The 14,504-nt window shown below is 45.0% G+C and overlaps 1 protein-coding gene across 1 annotated transcript; it reads left to right on the top strand.

Annotated features, from left to right (window-relative positions):
* The first annotated feature begins 7,378 nt into the window (after window positions 1-7,378).
* LOC119325072 (amino acid transporter AVT1B-like) lies at window positions 7,379-9,140 on the top strand. The gene is made up of 8 exons (XM_037598822.1): window positions 7,379-7,518; window positions 7,611-7,830; window positions 7,935-8,070; window positions 8,179-8,198; window positions 8,393-8,535; window positions 8,632-8,675; window positions 8,762-8,824; window positions 8,987-9,140. Exons 1-8 carry the CDS (start codon window positions 7,470-7,472, stop codon window positions 9,083-9,085), a joined length of 774 nt encoding a protein of 257 aa, XP_037454719.1. The 5' UTR covers window positions 7,379-7,469; the 3' UTR covers window positions 9,086-9,140.
* Window positions 9,141-14,504: the final 5,364 nt, after the last annotated feature.

Raw genomic sequence — 14,504 nt, 5'->3', positions numbered from 1 at the left:
CCTTTGTCCTTTTCAGGTACTTCAGGATATTCTTGACCGCTGTCGAGTGTTCCTTGCCGGGATTACTTTGGTACCTTCCTACCAAACTTACGGCAAGGTTTACATCAGGTCTGGTACACAGCATGGCATACATAATAGATCCTATGGCTGAGGCATAGGGGATGACACTCATCTCTTCTTTATCTTTTGCCGTGGTCGGGCATTGAGCCGAGCTCAATTTCACACCTTGCAAAACAGGCAAGAACCCTTTCTTGGACTGATCCATTTTGAACTTCTTCAAAATCTTATCAAGGTATGTGCTTTGTGAAAGACCTATGAGGCGTCTCGATCTATCCCTATAGATTTTGATGCCTAATATGTAAGCAGCTTCTCCAAGGTCCTTCATTGAAAAACTCTTATTCAAGTAGGCCTTAATGTTGTCCAAAAGTCCTATATCATTTCCCATCAAAAGTATGTCATCTACATATAATATGAGAAATGCTACAGAGCTCCCACTCACTTTCTTGTAAACGCAGGCTTCTCCATAAGTCTGCATAAACCCAAATGCTTTGATCATCTCATCAAAGCGAATGTTCCAACTCCGAGATGCTTGCACCAGCCCATAAATGGATCGCTGGAGCTTGCATACCTTGTTAGCATTCTTAGGATCGACAAAACCTTCCGGCTGCATCATATACAGCTCTTCCTTAAGATAACCGTTAAGGAATGCCGTTTTGACGTCCATCTGCCATATCTCATAATCATAGTATGCGGCAATTGCTAACATGATTCAGACGGACTTAAGCTTCGCTATGGGAGAGAAAGTCTCATCGTAGTCAATCCCTTGAACTTGCCGATAACCCTTAGCGACAAGTCGAGCTTTATAGATGGTAACATTACCATCCGCGTCCGTCTTCTTCTTAAAGATCCATTTGTTTTCGCTCGCCGATCATCGGGCAAGTCTGTCAAAGTCCATACTTTGTTTTCATACATGGATCCTATCTCGGATTGCATGGCTTCAAACCATTTGTTGGAATTTGGGCCCGCCATCGCTTCTTCATAGTTCGAAGGTTCACCATTGTCTAACAACATGATTTCGAAGACAGGGTTGCCGTACCACTCTAGTGCGGAACGTGTCCTAGTGGACCTACGAAGTTCAGTAACAACTTGATCCGAAGTACCTTGATCATCATCATTAATTTCCTCTCCATTCGGTGTAGGCACCACAGGAACATTTTCCTGTGCTGCACTACTTTCCGGTTCAAGAGGTAGTACTTCATCGAGTTCTACTTTCCTCCCACTTACTCCTTTCGAGAGAAACTCTTTTTCCAGAAAGGATCCGTTCTTGGCAACAAAGATCTTGCCTTCGGATCTAAGGTAGAAGGTATACCCAATGGTTTCCTTAGGGTATCCTATGAAGACGCATTTTTCCGACTTGGGTTCGAGCTTTTCAGGTTGAAGTTTCTTGACATAAGCATCGCATCCCCAAACTTTTAGAAACGACAGCTTAGGTTTCTTCCCAAACCATAATTCATACGGTGTCGTCTCAACGGATTTAGACGGTGCCCTATTTAAAGTGAATGTAGCTGTCTTTAGAGCGTATCCCCAAAATGATAGCGGTAAATCAGTAAGAGACATCATAGATCGCACCATATCCAATAGAGTGCGATTACGACGTTCGGACACACCGTTACGCTGAGGTGTTCCAGGCGGCGTGAGTTGTGAAACGATTCCACATTTCCTTAAGTGTGTACCAAATTCATGACTTAAATATTCTCCTCCACGATCTGATCGTAAGAACTTTATTTTTCGGTCACGTTGATTCTCTACCTCACTCTGAAATTCCTTGAACTTTTCAAAGGTCTCAGACTTGTGTTTCATCAAGTAGACATACCCATATCTACTCAAGTCATCAGTGAGTGAGAACATAACGATATCCTCCGCGAGCCTCAAAGCTCATTGGACCGCACACATCGGTATGTATGATTTCCAATAAGTTGGTTGCTCGTTCCATTGTTCCGGAGAACGGAGTCTTGGTCATTTTGCCCATAAGGTATGGTTCGCATGTGTCAAATGATTCATAATCGAGAGACTCTAAAAGTCCATCAGCATGGAGCTTCTTCATGCGCTTGACACCAATGTGACCAAGGCGGCAGTGCCACAAGTATGTGGGACTATCGTTATCAACTCTACATCTTTTGGTATTCACACTATGAATATGTGTAACATTACGTTCGAGATTCATTAAGAATAAACCATTGACCATCGGAGCATGACCATAAAACATTTCTCTCATATAAATAGAACAACCATTATTCTCGGATTTAAATGAGTAGCCATCTCGTATAAAACGAGATCCGGATATAATGTTCATGCTCAAACTTGGCACTAAATAACAATTATTGAGGTTTAAAACTAATCCCGTAGGTAAATGTAGAGGTAGCATGCCGACGGCGATCACATCGACCTTGGAACCATTCCCGGCGCGCATCGTCACCTCGTCCTTCGCCAGTCTCCGTTTATTCCGCAGCTCCTGCTGTGAGTTACATATATGAGCAACGGCACCGGTATCAAATACCCAGGAGTTACTATGAGTACTGGTAAGGTACACATCAATTACATGTATATCAAATATACCTTTAGTGTTGCCGGCCTTCTTGTCCGCTAAGTATTTGGGGCAGTTCCGCTTCCAGTGACCCTTCCCTTTGCAATAAAAGCACTCAGTCTCAGGCTTGGGTCCATTACCTGACTTCTTCCTGGAAACTGGCTTACCAGGCGCGGCAACATCCTTGCCGTCCTTCTTGAAGTTCTTCTTACCCTTGCCCTTCTTGAACTTAGTGGTTTTATTGACCATCAACACTTGATGCTCCTTCTTGATTTCTACCTCTGCTGACTTCAGCATTGAAAATACTTCAGGAATAGTTTTCACCATCCCCTGCATATTGTAGTTCATCACAAAGCTCTTGTAGCTCGGTGGGAGCGATTGAAGGATTCTGTCAATGACCGCCTCGTCCGGGAGGTTAATGTCCAGCTGGGACAGGCGGTTGTGCAACCCAGACATTTTGAGTATGTGCTCACTGACAGAACTATTCTCCTCCATCTTACAACTGTAGAACTTGTCGGAGACTTCATATCTCTCGACCCGGGCATGAGCTTGGAAAACTAGTTTCAGCTCCTCGAACATCTCATATGCTCCGTGTTGCTCAAAACGCTTTTGGAGCCCCGGTTCTAAGCTGTAAAGCATGCCGCACTGAACGAGGGAGTAATCATCAGCACGAGACTGCCAAGCGTTCATAACGTCTTGGTTCTGTGGGATGGGTGCTTCACCTAGCGGTGCTTCTAGGACATATTGTTTCTTGGCAGCTATGAGGATGATCCTCAGGTTCCGGACCCAGTCCAAATAGTTGCTGCCATCATCTTTCAGCTTGGTTTTCTCTAGGAACGCGTTGAAGTTCATGGTGACATGAGCGTTGGCCATTTGATCTACAAGACATTATGCAAAGATTTTAGACTAAAGTTCATGATAATTAAGTTCATCTAATCAAATTATTTAATGAACTCCCACTCAGATTTGACATCCCTCTAGTCATCTAAGTGTTACATGATCCGAGTCGACTAGGCCGTGTCCGATCATCACGTGAGACGGACTAGTCATCGTCGGTGAACATCTCCATGTTGATCGTATCTTCCATACGACTCATGTTCGACCTTTCGGTCTCTTGTGTTCCGAGGCCATGTCTGTACATGCTAGGCTCGCCAAGTTAACCTAAGTGTTTTGCATGTGTAAAACTGTCTTACACCCGTTGTATGTGAACGTAAGGATCTATCACACCCGATCATCACGTGGTGCTTCGAAACGACGAACTTTAGCAACGGTGCACAGTTAGGGAGAACACTTTCTTGAAATTATTATGAGGGATCATCTTATTTACTACCGTCGTTCTAAGTAAAAAAGATGCATAAACATAATAAACATCACATGCAATTATATAGTAGTGACATGATATGGCCAATATCATATAGCTCCTTTGATCTCCATCTTCGGGGCTCCATGATCATCTTTTCACCGGCATGACACCATGATCTCCATCATCATGATCTCCATCATCGTGTCTTCATGAAGTTGTCACGCCAACGACTACTTCTACTTCTATGGCTAACACGTTTAGCAATAAAGTAAAGTAATTTACATGGCGTTCTTCAATGACACGCAGGTCATACAAAAATAAAGACAACTCCTATGGCTCCTGCCGGTTGTCATACTCATCGACATGCAAGTCGTGATTCCTATTACAAGAACATGATCTCATACATCACATATATCATTCATCATTCATCACAACTTTGGCCATATCACATCACAAAACACTTGCTGCAAAAACAAGTTAGATGTCCTCTAAATGTTGTTGCAAGTTTTACGTGGCTGCAATAGGGTTCTAGCAAGAACATTTTCTTACCTACGTGAAAGCCACAACGTGATTTGTCAACTTCTATTTACCCTTCATATGGACCCTTTTCATCGAATCCGCTCCAACTAAAGTGGGAGAGACAGACACCCGCTAGCCTCCTTATGCAACTAGTGCATGTCAGTCGGTGGAACCTGTCTCACGTAAGCGTACGTGTAAGGTCGGTCCGGGCCGCTTCATCCCACAATGCCGCTGAAGCAAGATAAGACTAGTAGCGGCAAGAGAGTTGACAACATCTACGTCCACAACAAATTGTGTTCTACTCGTGCAATAGAGAACTACGCATAGACCTAGCTCATGATGCCACTGTTGGGGAACGTTGCAGAAAATTAAAAATTTTCCTACGGTTTCACCAAGATCCATCTATGAGTTCATCTAAGCAACGAGTCATGGGAGAGTGATTGCATCTACATACCACTTGTAGATCGCGTGCGGAAGCGTTCAATGGAACGGGGATGATGGAGTCGTACTCGCCGTGATCCAAATCACCGATGACAAGTGCTGAACGGACAGCACCTCCGCGTTCAACACACGTACGGAGCGGATGACGTCTCCTCCTTCTTGATCCAACAAAGGGAAAGGAGAGGCTGATGATGATCCAGCAGCACGACGGCGTGATGGTGGATGCAGCAGGACTCCGGTAGGGCTTCGCCAAGCAACTGTGGGAGGAGGAAGAGGTGTAGCAGGGGAAGGGAGGCGCCAAGACTTAGGGGTCCGGGTGCCCCTCCCTCCCCTCCCTTTATATAGGCCCCCAGGGGGGGCGCCGGCCCCTGCAGATGGGAAAACTCCCAAGGGGCGGCGGACAGGGGGGTGGAGTACCCCCCAAGGCAAGTGGGGCGCGCCCCCCACCTAGGGTTTCCAACCCTAGGCGCAGGGGGGCCCAAGGGGGGGCGCACCAGCCCACTAGGGGCTGGTTCCCTCCCCACTTCAGCCCACGGGGCCCTCCGGGACAGGTGGCCCCACCCGATGGACCCCCCGGGACCCTTCCGGTGGTCCCGGTACAATACCGGTGACCCCCGAAACTCTCCCGATGGCCGAAACAGCACTTCCTATATATAATTCTTTACCTGCGGACCATTTCGGAACTCGTCGTGACGTCCGGGATCTCATCCAGGACTCCTAACAACAATCGGTTTGCTGCATACTCATATTCATACAACCCTAGCGTCACCGAACCTTAAGTGTGTAGACCCTACGGGTTCGGGAGACACATAGACATGACCGAGACGGCTCTCGGGCAATAACCAACAACGGGATCTGGATACCCATGTTGGCTCCCACATGCTCCTCGATGATCTCATCGGATGAACCACGATGTCGAGGATTCAAACAACCCCGTATACAATTCCCTTTGTCAATCGGTATTTTACTTGCCCGAGATTCGATCGTCGGTATCCCAATACCTCGTTCAATCTCGTTACCGGCAAGTCACTTTACTCGTACCGTAATGCATGATCCCGTGACCATACACTTGGTCACTTTGAGCTCATTATGATGATGCATTACCGAGTGGGCCCAGAGATACCTCTCCGTCATACAGAGTGACAAATCCCAGTCTCGATCCGTGTCAACCCAATAGGTACTTTCGGAGATACCTCTAGTGCACCTTTATAGTCACCCAGTTACGTTGTGACGTTTGGTACACCCAAAGCACTCTTACGGTATCCGGGAGTTACACGATCTCATGGTCAAAGGAAAAGATACTTGACATTGGAAAAGCTCTAGCAAAACGAACTACACGATCTTGTTCTATGCTTAGGATTGGGTCTTTTCCATCACATCATTCTCCTAATGATGTGATCCCGTTATCAACGACATCCCATGTCCATAGTCAGGAAACCATGACTATCTGTTGATCAACGAGCCAGTCAACTAGAGGCTTACTAGGGACATATTATGGTCTATGTATTCACACGTGTATTACGATTTTCGGATAATACAATTATAGCATGAATAAAAGACAATTATCATGAACAAGGAAATATAATAATAATCCTTTTATTATTGCCTCTAGGGCATATTTCCAACAGGGGGGGTGGGGGACTTAATTGAGGAACTAGATCTAATGATGATCGGTACAGATATTGATGAGCCTATCACTATTGAGCACCAACTTCATGATCGCCTTAATCTTGAAGATGATCCGGTTGTACATGAGCATGTTTCCTCCCATTGTCTTCCCCATGAGCACCTCACGACACATTCATCCTATTTACTGCACCCATCCATGAAAAATGCACAATTCAAAATCGAAACCAAGAACATTCCCAGCAAGCTACTTCCTTCGTTCGAAATTACTCGTCCAAGAAATGAATGTATCTAGATGTATTTTAGTTGTAGATATATCCATTTTTGTGATAAGTAATTTCAAATGGAGGGAATAGAAACGAATGAACGTTTTCGTTGGCTAAGAAAAACAACTCCCGGCACACACTCCATAATTGCCATGCGGAAGCAGATAAATTTGCCTATGTTGTTGTATATAGATTTGCCATGTTCTATATTTAAAACTTCATGCTGTGTACCAAGCTGCAGAAAGAGTACTTGCCATACATTTTTGGGGGATTGCCATGTTTGCAACATGCATAATTGCTAGACTGAACAACAAAATGGTGAGAATTGCCAATTGCCATGTTATATCAACATTAAAAAGGTGAGAATTGCCATGCTGGATGAAGAGAATTGCCATGTTATATCAACATTAAAAGGTGAGAATTGCCATGCTCTAAAACATAAATTTTTACCCCCTAATGTGTTTCCTCAGGTTCCCATCCTGAGCGAACCAATCACTGCTACCATCTCGTAGTTCGCTCAGAGGGTGCATTTGGAACCACGTCATCGGCTCCCTCGTGAGGAAGTACTTCCCCGAGATAGCCAAGATGGGTGATGACGACCCGCCATCGCCAGGTTTCACCTCGGAGCACTACCAATCTTTCAAAGTTGTTCCCCAATGTACACCTCAACATTGGGGGCTTGACGATAAACTCGCACGTGTTCTTCGCAATCTTGACGACCCTTGTTGTCATGCCGACCACTTGGCTCCGTGACCTTACATGCCTGAGCTATATTTCAGGTCAGTGTTCACTTGCTGCTTCTATTTAAACATTATTTTTAACATATGTCTCACAAGGCTCACACTTTATTTATATGCTCTGTACTTTGTAGCTGGTGGTGTGGTTGCATCAATCCTTGTGGTCATGTGCCTATGCTGGATTGGGGTTGTCGACCATGTCGGCTTCGAGAGCAAAGGGACCGCGTTAAACCTTCCAGGGATTCCTATCGTGATTGGACTGTACGGTTACTGCTACTCGGGCCATGGAGTGTTCCCAAACATCTCCTCTTCTCTGAAGAACCGCAACCAGTTTCCATCCATTCTTTTCACCTGGTAAATTAGTTACTTTGGGATAACCTATATGTAGTCCATCCATGTATTCCTAGTTTTTTTGGAGCTTCAGCACTAAGATTTGGTTTGTGTTTCTGTAATTTCAACATTGGGTTCTCTACCATTTTGTTTACTGCCGCTGCGGTGATGGGATACAAAATGTTAGGCGAATCCACCGAGTCTCAGTTCACCCTCAACTTACCGGAGAATTCGGTGGTTTCCAAGATTGCCGTCTGGGCTACGGTAATTGCACTTGTCAAGACTATTTCAGATCACTTTGTTCTGTACTAAGCATGTTTTATGTAACTTCATTCTCAATCATGTTGACTTAGCTCCTGGCTTTTGTTGCAGGTGGCAAATCCGATAACCAAATATCCTTGGCTTGTCAATTATTTTTCTTGAAAGGGGATTATTAATCTAAAAATGAAACATGGAGAGAATTCTGTTTCTTGTCTATGCTTTTCTAGAAGACACTGCAGCCTTTTCTGTACATGCTTTACATAATGTTTTGAAATTATTCGGTGATGTATATGATTATTGTGCAATGTCCTTAACAAAGAATCACATATGCATTGACCATAACCCCACTGGCCATGAGTCTGGAAGAGTTGCTGCCGCGAAGCCAGCAGAAGTACTCCAACATAATCATACTTAGATCAGCCCTGGTAGTGTCAACCCTCATCATTGCTCTCTCAGTTCCCTTCTTTGGTAAGTTAATTTGCTTTCTATTTTTGTCCTACTACACATTAGTAGCACACCGTTCGATTATCCATTGACTTTTGTTCTTTTTATGTAAATTGACAGCACTTGTGATGGCTCTCATTGGTTCTTTATTCGCGATGCTTGTGGTAAGTTTTCGCTGATTATTTCATCAGATGATAACAAGTAATTGGTAAGCTATTCGTGAGAGGCTAAAAATATGTTTTCATCGCAGACCTACATTCTGCCTTGTGCCTGCTTTCTGGCCATCCTTAAGGCAAAAGCGACTTGGTATCAGGTACACAAATATTTCCAACATCACATTTCTTTATTATAACTAGTATACTTGTATCTAGCAGAACAGAGAAGGTTCTGAAGTCATATTGTGATGACATTGCCAAGCAAATTTATGTAAAGCACCTATTTATGATGAGGAGCCTCACTAAAAACTATTTTACAGACTGCGACATGCTCATTCATCATCACCGTAGGGGTTACCTGCGCCTGCGTGGGGACATACTCATCCCTCTCCGGGATTGTCCAGAACTACGCCACCTGACCCTGAACTACTTCCTTCCCTACATACATAATAGAGAAGATTGCTCGTTTGAAATTAAGCATATGTATGAGCGAGAGTGGAGGATTCAAATTTTGCCGAACAATGAATTATGTCCATCGATATATAAATGTTGTATGATTAAATTTGTATTGTTGTTAAATTTGTGGCATCCGCAATAACTTTGCATTGTTATTGTTAAATTTGTCTGTTGATGGATCTTTAGCAATATAAAGTCCCAGTTCTGCTAGCGAATTACCGGCTACTTGAAATTTTCATCAATCTATATTGAGAGTGTAATTTTGCTACATGCAACTAGAACCTTTATTCGCCTCTAGATTAATTATATTTAGAGTGAGGCGGGTATGATGACGGTTGGATGCTGATTTCGAGGAATAACATGTAAATGCAAAAGAAAGTGAAGGATCTTAGGCAATGCCACATGGTTACTTCGTTGGCGACTATATATAGGGGATGATTAAACTAAATAGAAATATAAATGCATGAAAAAAATGAGAGGGGGCAGGACGAGGGTTGCCGGAAGGTGTATGCAGGTGACCATTGTCCAAATAATGGAATTAGTTAACCGGGGATTTACATATGCAGGTGACCATTGTCCAAATAATGCCATAGAAATAATGGAATTATGTGCATCGGCTATTCAACGGTTGAGCTTTAGGAATTGTCTTACATACAACTTATTTAGGGTAACTGAAGTACAAGTAAGGTGGGACTAAAGAAGGGGTTCAGGTTGACGCTGCAATGCACATGCAAATATAAAGAACATATGATGCATGTGGGGTATGTCTGGCATCTGAGGGCAAAGAAAAGACAAAGAAGAACAAGGACTATAGAGAGGATCAAAGTATCTTTCCCTATATATAATATAATAATAATAATAATAATAATAATAATAATAATAATAATAATAATAATAATAATAATAATAATAATAAAGCAGATATTGCTTTTGCCCCCGTACTCACCATCGCGGCACTTTTTCAGAAAAGTACCTGTGTTTCCTGGCAATTCAACCCACAGTCCTTTGTTAAGTCAGAAAACGTTTCGTTCAGCAACTTTTCGAAACAAACCCTGTAGTTTCTGGTATTAAACCCGCGATCAAAGGGCACGATCCGTGGAAAAAAAAGAAAGGAAACATCTCCTTCTATCCGTTCTCTCTCTCCTCCCGGTGGAGGCGCGCCGGATCCACCAGTCCATCCCCTGCTCCCCGTACATACGCCCCGACCGGAATTAATGGAGATGGGGGGCGATGGTGGGAATGTGGAACGGTGCGGTGCGGTGCAACACGACACAACAAGCGTAGCCCTGCTAAAGCTTCCGGCAGAATTTCCGTCCCCACTATGGGCGGCCGCCTGACCCCCTCCGCGCCGCCACACCAGACGGATGGGGGATTACTTCCACGTGACGGAGGGCCATGGGCCTGGATGTTGGGGAGTGGCTGGCGGGAGGACACGGTGAACGCTTGGGTGGGGGCTGGCTAGCTCTCCCGTTGCCAATTTTGGTGTTCTGTGTGCTTGGAGCACTGGGGTGGGGTGTGATTAGAACGGGCTTACATGGTGCTCGCCGTTGATGATGCCGCTTCTCGGCTCTCGTCGCCGCCGTGATCTTACATTTGCTTATGTTGATGGTGATTAGAATGGGTATTGCGCCAGATTGCGTATGCTAGGACATGGGGTTGTCTAATGCGTCCGCCTGTGCGAGTTTTGCGGCTATTGGGATGGCAATTGCTTCGTCCATTGTCAATCACTCATTTCTTGCATGTTAGGATTCTCTGTACTAAACTGACACTCGGTTGGATTTTCTCTTTCACTGCTCTATGAAAAATCTAGCACGACTAATCTCATGTGCCCGCTAGAGGACTACTTGCCAGTTCTTCTATGATTGGTGAAAGAAGGCGAGTAATTGCTGAAATTTGATGTTCTGTTTGTGTTTTGATCTTGCTGGTTTGCAGTTCTGTTTATTTTTTCTTTTCATGAATACTGTAAAATGTGCAGGTACTGACTTGAGGCTCAGTTTGTTTGGGCTAACCAAGAGGACGAGGTATGTTGCTTGCCCAAGCTAAGTGACATGCGCCAAAGATTTCTGTTATATAATTACTCCCTCCGTAAACTAATATAAGAGCGTTTAGATCACTACTTTAGTGCTGCATTTGATGGCCATGGTCGGCATGCTGCTGCTTGTGGCCTTTGAGGGTGCATAACCGTTACTGAATTGCAGCTCAAGACAATGTCCATCAAGTTTAGGCATTTAGGGCATCTACAATGGCAGGCGCTTACAGACGGAAAGAAAATCAAAACAAAAATAATGAACACCTAACAACCAGCGCTAGCGTCATCTCTTCCATCGCGGGGCGCTAACAACTAGCGCTAATTTTGGATCAGAAACAACACTTCCTGCCTTATCTCGTGGGGCTAAAACGCTAAGCGCTCGCTGCACAATTTGGCATCGATGCCAACCCCGACACTGGGAATAGACGAAGCAACCGTCGATCGGGTAGGAAATTTTTCCTAGCGCCGTCCCCTAGCGCCCCGCATTAGAGATGCCCTTATGAACTGGAAACTGTTCAATGTCTGTTTCACATTTTAGTTTCTCTATCCATAACTGATAAGACATTGTTCTTGCCAACATATACAGAGAGCAGACGTGCCACTAATGTTTTTCTTGAAGGTGGTTGGCTACTTGGACAACACAATTCGACAAGTACTGCCACCGATACCATAAATACTGAGGCTGCTCTTAATTAGGCAGCCTTGCTCTTAATTAAGCAGCCCACCACATAACTTTAAGATTTTTCCCACATGAAAATAATAATAATTTTAAGACGTCGAAGTTCAGAACCATGAAACTATTTTATAGTAGTATGTATGAACTTTAGGACACACTTCCCTATTTACCTGGCCGACTGAAATATCAAAGCTCATGATTTTTGATATGGTATACTTCTAACTGAAATATGTAGTGTATCGCAAACTGTCCGCTTATCCAAAAATTGATGTAAACAGCTCGGGGTGGGGAGCGGAGGATCTGTATATTTATGTTGATAGTTGTCGTGGATTTGTTGGGTGTCAGATGTGTTTGCTATGCCCCCATTGCTAATTTTGAGAAGCCCACCGGGCAGGTTTAGTTAAGGGCTTAGCCCACAAGTTATCTTATTCTATTAGCACCATGGTTATATAAACAAGTTGTAAGACTCTTTTGAGAATTAAGCAATAAGACAAATCCTATTGCCCGGTTTCCAGAGGAGCCAGGACACTAAACCCTAGCCGCGCCTTGCGCCGCCGCCGCCTCTTCTCCAGCGCGCCACGGCGCCCCGCCGCCGGCAGCCGCGCTCGCGTCCCCGTCCACCCTCCTCCTTCCTGTACAACCTCCGCCCTAGATCCGGTAGGGTCCTAACTCCTATCAATTTGGTATCAGGTAACTCGATTCCAATCATGTCTGCACCACCACCCACCACACCGCTGCCCACTTCGCCGCTGCCCATCACCACCGCGTTGCCGACCCTCTCCACCGTGCCGCTGGCCCTCCCCAACGCACCGCTGGGCTTCACCGTCGGCGCCTCCACCGGCCAGATGCCGCCCTCCACCACGCCACCCGCCGCCGTCTACTCCCCGATGGAGATTACCGGGGTCCTCAACGACCTCGTTACCGCCGTCCAAGGGATACGGCTCTACCTCGCCAGCCCCTACGGGCCGCCGCCGCCCCTGCCGCCGGCCACCGCTACTGGGCCGGCTGCCCTGCCATGGTACTCGGTCCCCTCGGCGCTCGCGGGGCCTCTCTAGCACCAACTGACGATACAACCGCCGCCCGCCACCACCCCCCAATGGCCGCAGTGGCCGGTGCCGACCCTCGCAGCGCCACCGGCGCCACCCGCGCCTTTCCAGCAGCAGCCGCCGCTGCCGGCTCCTCTGCCACCCAGCACTGGGCCCGGGCCAACCCCGCAGGGAGGCGTGCCGATCCAGCACACCCTCTTTCTTCTAGTTCCCTACTCTAAAAATTTACTTCCTTCTAAATGCCTCACTCTTCCGAGTAAACATCATCGTCAGCCGCCATTCTCGATCGACGCCGTTCATCCGCCATGCCGCTCTCGGTCAGTGTAAATCAATCATTTTCTCCTCGGGCAAATTCGCACACCTTCTTTGTACGCGGCCTTGCGGTTAACCTTATTCACTCAGACTTCTAGCGTGTTTTATCCCTGGATGCCGACACGACTTTTCTCAGGTGGACTTCCTTGATGTTGTCCAGGTGGTTTAGCCATGCTTATTAGGCTACATCATGTGATTTTTTTTCTCCCGTGGCAACGCACGAGCATTTTTGCTAGTAGTACTACAAAACAATTTCAATAGACGTCGGCCCACCACTGGTGAGCTCACCATAGATCTTGTAGCGAATGCGTCAAAGTCTGTCCCAAATTTAATAGGCAATACAATTATTTGCAAATAAATTTGGAATGCGTCAAAATCTGTCCCAAACCCTTTTTCCATACTTTTAATGCCACTTTGAAGAAGTCATATTCTCTTCTCTCTTTTATCTTTATTTGAATAAATGGAAAAAGGAAATTTGAAGCCTCACTTTGGCCAACTTTCAAAATTGACTCAAGAAACTTTCAACTCTCTTTTTAACCTTTTGAAGTCTCTCAAGTGGTCATTGAGTTGCACAAAGTATTTAAATCAATTCACAAGGGACATCAAATAAAGCTCAAAATGCATGAAGAATATGGATGATACTTAGTGATAACATCCAAATTAAAAGCTCTTTCTCTCTCTCTCTCTCTCTCTCTCTCTCTCTCTGTCTCATGCCTCACCAGAAGAACTCAACTAAAAATATTGTATACACGAGAAATTGCTATGGAATTAGGTAGATATAGTGGACTTTTTGAGGAACATATTTGGGATAACGTGGAAGCTTGATACGTGCAAGTGAAGGGGACCAAGGAAGTCTTTGTTGGGAAGCATTTGACCCAAATTTATGTACAACATGATATGAGCGACAAAATGTTGATAAGAGTTTAGCTTTAGGTGTACTCGCAAGAACACCTATAACAATAACTCGATGGAGTATAGTCTTTACTATTAAAGGGGAGTTTGTGGTCGTCATCATGATAGGTTGTTCTCCACCACACCTGTTCTTCTTCCTCCAATTGCATGGCTCATACAATAGTTTTGTCATCCTAGCCCAACCAAAGAATCATGTAATAAGTTCAACAAATGTGGAAGAAAATCTTACACAATATTTAGTACTAAAGGGGAATTGGTGGTCCTTGTTGTGATGGTTAGTTCTCCAACTCACATGCTCTCTCTCTCTCTCTCTCTCTCTCTCTCTCTCTCTCTCTCTCGGCCCATACAATAGTTGGCCCAAAGTAGCATAGGTACATAAGCTAGTAATAAATCCAACAAATAAGGAA

Source organism: Triticum dicoccoides, chromosome 6B, assembly GCF_002162155.2.
Source record: "Triticum dicoccoides isolate Atlit2015 ecotype Zavitan chromosome 6B, WEW_v2.0, whole genome shotgun sequence".
Lineage (NCBI taxonomy): Eukaryota > Viridiplantae > Streptophyta > Magnoliopsida > Poales > Poaceae > Triticum > Triticum dicoccoides.
This window is presented reverse-complemented; position numbering and strand designations above follow the sequence as displayed.

Excerpts from the sequence above, each read along its gene's own strand:
- LOC119325072 (XM_037598822.1), top strand. The coding sequence starts at position 7,470 with ATGCCGACCACTTGGCTCCGTGACCTTACATGCCTGAGCTATATTTCA. Across the intron at positions 7,519-7,610 it reads ATGCCTGAGCTATATTTCAG|CTGGTGGTGTGGTTGCATCA; the intron begins GTCAGTGTTCAC and ends TGTACTTTGTAG. Across the intron at positions 8,071-8,178 it reads AGATTGCCGTCTGGGCTACG|GTGGCAAATCCGATAACCAA; the intron begins GTAATTGCACTT and ends CTTTTGTTGCAG.